This window comes from Astatotilapia calliptera, chromosome 3, assembly GCF_964374335.1.
Source record: "Astatotilapia calliptera chromosome 3, fAstCal68.1, whole genome shotgun sequence".
Taxonomy (NCBI): domain Eukaryota; kingdom Metazoa; phylum Chordata; class Actinopteri; order Cichliformes; family Cichlidae; genus Astatotilapia; species Astatotilapia calliptera.
In genome coordinates this window covers 66,070,414-66,076,107 of record NC_137424.1, presented here as the reverse complement: position 1 = coordinate 66,076,107, position 5,694 = coordinate 66,070,414, and the positions used below count along the sequence as shown (strand labels likewise).

Here is a 5,694-nt window from a genome sequence, read left to right as displayed (position 1 = left end):
AGAGAAGAAAAATCAAACAGGACTCCAAATATTATGACACAGCAGTCTGGAAAATTCCTGTCCCACCTTATCAGCACCTTTTGTCTGAATCAAATTACTGTTTTTAGTTTTCTTTTAAAACATTCACAGAGGAATGAACTGAAAATGTAGCTTAGTGATGGTATACTGTGGGTGTATGTCGAGGTTGTATTGAATCAGACTTCATGTTTGAATGCAACGACCTGTTAAACCTGCTGCCTGGGCTCTTTTCATTTAAGCACCTCCCACAAACACAGCCACTGTTCTCAGTACTGCTGAAGCTGCCGGGCTCTAAAAGAGTCCCGCCCTCTGTGTAGAAGGAAGTCATCACAACATTTGGTTATTCAGATTTTATTCTGACTGAAACAAGGCTGCAGGCTCCAAACTCTGTTTCACAGGGACAGGCTCAGACAGTTTCACTTTAACTCAGTCACAGTGTTACATCTGTTTGTACATGCAGTGGGTTCATTCACACGCCCACATATCAGTGTTTTATTTTCTTTGGACTGATTCCAGATCAGATTAAATCTGCATTGACTGGCTCAACCGGTCAGAGGTTGAACCAAGATATACTTTTTAAAAATCAAATATTAAAACATTTTAAGCCTATATTAGAAAAAAAGCCATGGTAAAAACTTGAAAAAAAAGTTTAAGCCCATTTTTCAAACCCATCCGATGGTTCTCAGGCTGGATATTTGGCTCTCCTACCATAGAGTGTAGCCTAACCTATCTAGCACGTGTGTGTGTGTGTGTGTGTGTGTGTGTGTGTGTGTGTGTGTGTGTGTGTGTGTGTGTGTGTGTGTGTATTAAGAGAATATAACATTCTCACCTGTACAGTAGCTGAGTGATACATGTTTATGTTACAAACTTTCTTAAAAATCACTACATAATCTGTAACAATTCAAATACATTATTAATTTTTTTTAATAAAATCTAAAATATATATAAAATAAAATATTTTATAAACAACAGATGATGATTTAAGCTGACAATTATTTTTAAAATTAGGCAGTTTGTTGGTATGGTGAGCAGGAACATCAGAGATCAGATAATTATGCAAAACAATGCAAAGTTTCATTTTGTCTTGTTTCCTGTGTCTCTCCTCTGTCAGTCTGAATGCTGAACTTACTGATAATAACCTGGAACAGCAGCAGGACTCACAGCTCAGTTATGAACCCACTGAACACAAATCATTGGATTAGTTGAAAGAGGTCGCCCTCTACGATTTCTGTAGAACAAAAACAACAAGAAGCATGGCAGAAACTGACAGACCAACTATAAGTCCACTGTTCTGACCTCCGTCATTCTCCACTTTGTCCTCCTGTCTGACCTGCAGGTGAGAAACAGGTGTGAGGTGTCAGCTGTCAGGTAGGTGATGAGTGAAGAACAGAACAGAATCCATTTCCTCTTCAAACTGCTGTCAGACATTATCTGCTGCACTCTGATGTCACTTTCTGGATGCAGTTCTGTTCTTTGCTGAGACTGAGGTTGATGAAGCAGTTCCTTCTCAAGTGTCAAAGTGACATCAGGGATCCTTGTGGCGTGTTGGTGACAGCTGTCTGTTTTCATATCATTTTTGTCTCCATCAGCAGGAGATTCACAATTCAGCCACAGAACGTTCTCAAACATTTGTCTCTGTGGTTCAGTGCCATGTGGGTCCTAACGTTGTTCTTCATATCTTATGTTGATCAAAACACCAACACCTGCAACAACAACAAAAACTGACATTGCTACTATCTGAGTCCACTGTTGGACCAACATCAGTCACTCTGAATGTTGAACTGGCTTTTCATGAATCTGAAACAAGCAGCAGGACTCACAGTTCAGTTTGGAAGCCACTGATGGAATTTCAAAGCCCCTGATCCTCAGGGGGCCGGTAATCTGGATTTTGTCTACGTCTACATGTTCTGTAGATAAAAACAGCACCAACACCAACAACAAGCACAGCAGGAACTGACAGACCAACTATCAGTCCAACAGATCCACTCTCATTCCCTCCATCCTCCTTCCCTCCAGCCTCTTTGTGTCCTCCTGGTTGACCTGCAGGAGAGAAACAGGTGTGAGGTGTCAGCTGTCAGGTAGGTGATGAGTGAAGAACAGAACAGAATCCATTTCCTCTTCAAACTGCTGTCAGACATTATCTACTGCACTCTGATCACATCACTCAGACCAGCTGCTTTCTACAAAGTCTCATCAACAACATCTTTAGAAACAAACATCAACAACCAGGAAGCAGCCTCAACTTCACACTCACCTTCTTCTTCTACCTTCAGGTTGGTGATGTTTATAAGTTGAGGTCCCTGATCGTTGTATCCAGCATAACATTCATATCTTCCAGTGTCGTTCATGGTGACATTTTTGAGAATCACAGAAAAGTCTCCATTCTTCATTTCTGGATCTTTCAGCTTCACTCGATCTTTAAAATGTGGATACTGATAGTTTTCATAAGTCTTGCCATCTCTGAAGTAGAAAAGATAAAAGTCTGACTTCAGGTCAGATTTGTACCACTTTAATAGTCTGGTAGTAGCATTTTTAGGACCATAACACTCCAGAATAATCTCTTCTCCTCGTTTGACTGGAACATCTGGATGAGATGAAGAAAGAAAATAACAGGAAAATGAAACTAAAGATCTTTATAGTGTTATAGTTTTTTGAAAATACCTTCATTTCTACCTTCAACTCAAACAGCATGTTCACTAATGTAAACTCAGAACACATGACAGATGATGAGCTGATGCTGAGAGAGAAAACACACACACACACACACACACACACACACACACACACACACACACACACACACACACACACGCACACACCTCTACTCACTCACCTGGAGGATCAACTGTCAGAGTGATGCTGTTCAAAAGTTGAGGTTCCTGTTGGTTGTATGCTGCAGAACATTCATATATTCCATTGTCATTCACGGTGACATTTTTGAGAATCACAGAGAGCTCTCCATTCTTCATCTCTGGATCTTTCAACTCCACTCGACCTTTATAAGATGGATCTTGGAGATTTTCATCAATGCGATTCTCTCTGATGAATATAACATAACGCTGCTCGTCCTGTTTTTTCCACCTTAACATTAGGACAACGACATCTCTGGGAATGTAGCACGTCAGAGTAACGTTGTCTCCATGTTTCACGTTGGTCTGTTTATTGTCTTAAAAAGAGAAAAAAAAAATAACAAAATAATTTGAATTCAATAATTCAAACAGTATTTTCACTTTAAACTGAGTTTACCACAGAACAGATAATGGGACAATGCAGAGAGAAAAAAATAAGAAACTGTTGTGCTTCCATTCCACTTGTACTAACATGCAGTTGACACATTGACAAATATGACAGATTTGTGATGAGTTAGCAGAGAGAGTGTGTCATCATCTGATGTTTGTGGTATAAACCAGTGCAAGTTATAATACAATGAAGCATCCAGAACAAGATGTAAGGAATCAACCCTTTGGTCACTTCAGTTCTGTGTTTGTTAATCTATAACAAATTAAGATAAACAAAAACATAGTAAATGTTACTGTAATAAAATTATAATACACAAATATCTCAAACCTCCATTTGCTCCATGAACGATTGCCAAAACAACACAGATGCAAATTCCTGACAGGCTGAATAGTTGAAAGTTCAGTAATAAAAGCTGTTCTGTATTTCTCATGACTAACCCTTCCTTTCACTTTCCTTGTAATCACAGCTAGCTACATGTGCCTTCAGAGCACCATGAGGAGCAACGTCACAACTCTGACCGCCTGATCTTGGTGACAGTCTGCGTGAGATGTCCGAACTAGTTTGGATAGTTTACAGGCCACCTGACTAAAATACATTGAGCATTCACAGAGACAATAGAAGTGGAAAAATGCAAGTTCAAAATCTGACCACACACTTGAAGTCAGCTCCAAGTCTCAGTCACTTAGTAATATCATTTTTAAACCTTAAACATTAGCCTGTGCATTATTTTGTTACAGAGTAATCATTAATTAGCAACTACAAAACTGATTTATAATTTATCCCTTGTAGCACAATGCCAAGAAAAGTGGACCACGTTAAAACAAACTGTTTTGTGTTTCCTTTATTTTACTTCCTTAAATATGCTGAATATGCTTAAATATCCAGCTTGCTGCACAGAAATAGTGAAGGTAAAAGAATGCATGTTCTTTGTGTGAAGTCATAACTCTGTAGGAATCTGTTGGAAATCCATCTGTATGTTGTGTATGTGTTAAAAGTCAGTAAACCAGTAGGTAAGTAAAAGGTTGCTAATGTGTGAAACTTGTTGTGAGAATTGTTTAAAAATATTTATGTGCAATCTTTTGGCTTGAACACCTGCCCACAAATGTCGGCTATCCTTAAAACTACCAAATACTGCACTGACACCTACAAGCAGATCAAACGGGATCACAGTTTGAGACTCTTCTGAATAACTGAGGTTTTTGGTGTCCAAAGCTCTACTTTATATTTAGTTAGGCACAAGTGGCCATTGGCCATTGGTTTTTGGTGTCCAAAGCTCTACTTTATATTTAGTTAGGCACAAGTGGCCATTACACAGTTCACAGCATTGTTTTGTTACTGTATGAAAACGTGTGATAAACATCCTCACTTAGCTCACCTACCATCACCATACTGCAGAAAAAAAAAAGATTAGACCAATCCTCAAATAATTGTAATTATTTTACATAAATAAATAATTTAGCATTTCACGACTGTAATAACTGAAATATATTGTTCCCCTAAATTTTGAGATATCCCAGTTTTACTGAGATAGACACTTGTAGTAATAAATAATTTATATCCCTTTAACTATATCTCTAATTTATTTTCGATTTGGACCAAACTGTGAATGTCAGAGTGACTCGGTTTACAGCCAGGTCCTGTTTTCAAACATTAGTTTGTCATTCTCACTATCAATCTAATCTATTGTACTTATAAATATAGAAGTTTGTTAAAGCCTAAACTTGGATTTTACTCGCGTTGGGACTCGTTCTCGGACTCCGCCATTACACAAAGTGAAAATGAAACTAAACTTTGGTCATGACTCAAAAGTCTCGAAGTGATTTAATATGTATTTTTAATTGATTACCTGCTTATTTACATTTGCTCTTCATCGATTCACTCACTTTTGCAATAAGAAAGTGAAACTGTAGATGACTTTTGTTCATACACATAGAGTCACACAGAGTGATCCACTTATCCACGATCAAAATGGTTTATTTTCACAGGTACAAACGGCTTACCTGCACAGTCCAGACGTCCCAGAAAAAAGGAGAAGAAAAACACAAATATCGTTGATTTTAACATCGTTCACTTTCTTTTCTGCTGAAACTCAGTTGTTGGTAATTTTTTTTAAACAACATCAGGTGTTGTTTAAAGCCGGTGGGAAAGTTTGACGATGTAGTTTATCGCTCCCTTCAGACGCCGATACTGACAGAGAGAGACGGGAGTGGTCACGTGATTTATAGGAAGAAGCGAATACATTATTTCTACCTGTGAGTTTGGTTTCACTTCTAACAGATAGTCTGCACACATATAATCTATAGCAAGTTTCTGTGTGTCCAGTTACAGCTTACTAAATGCCATAATTTATAATCTAATGAACTCTAAAGCAGGATTCTACCTTCAAATTCAACTCTCTCTTTAGAAAGTGTCATTTGGTTTGGGTTATGAAACCTG

General features: G+C 38.1%; 1 protein-coding gene across 3 annotated transcripts; it reads right to left on the bottom strand.

The window, feature by feature from the left end:
- Positions 1 to 353: 353 nt before the first annotated feature.
- On the bottom strand, positions 354 to 5,487 carry LOC113018152 (polymeric immunoglobulin receptor-like). 3 transcript variants are annotated; one of them, XM_080294030.1, is made up of 5 exons: positions 5,259 to 5,479; positions 2,852 to 3,184; positions 2,273 to 2,602; positions 1,839 to 2,058; positions 354 to 1,721 (listed from the first exon to the last, which is right to left on the bottom strand). In XM_080294030.1, the coding sequence occupies exons 1-4, from the start codon at positions 5,320 to 5,322 to the stop codon at positions 1,868 to 1,870; spliced, it is 918 nt and encodes a 305-aa protein (XP_080150156.1). In that variant the 5' UTR covers positions 5,323 to 5,479; the 3' UTR covers positions 354 to 1,721; positions 1,839 to 1,867. The 3 variants fall into 3 exon arrangements, with proteins under 3 accessions (XP_080150156.1, XP_080150158.1, XP_080150155.1); XM_080294032.1 differs by lacking the exon at positions 1,839 to 2,058 and having other exon boundaries at positions 354 to 1,348; positions 5,259 to 5,487; XM_080294029.1 differs by having other exon boundaries at positions 354 to 2,058; positions 5,259 to 5,473.
- Between the last annotated feature and the right edge of the window lie 207 nt (positions 5,488 to 5,694).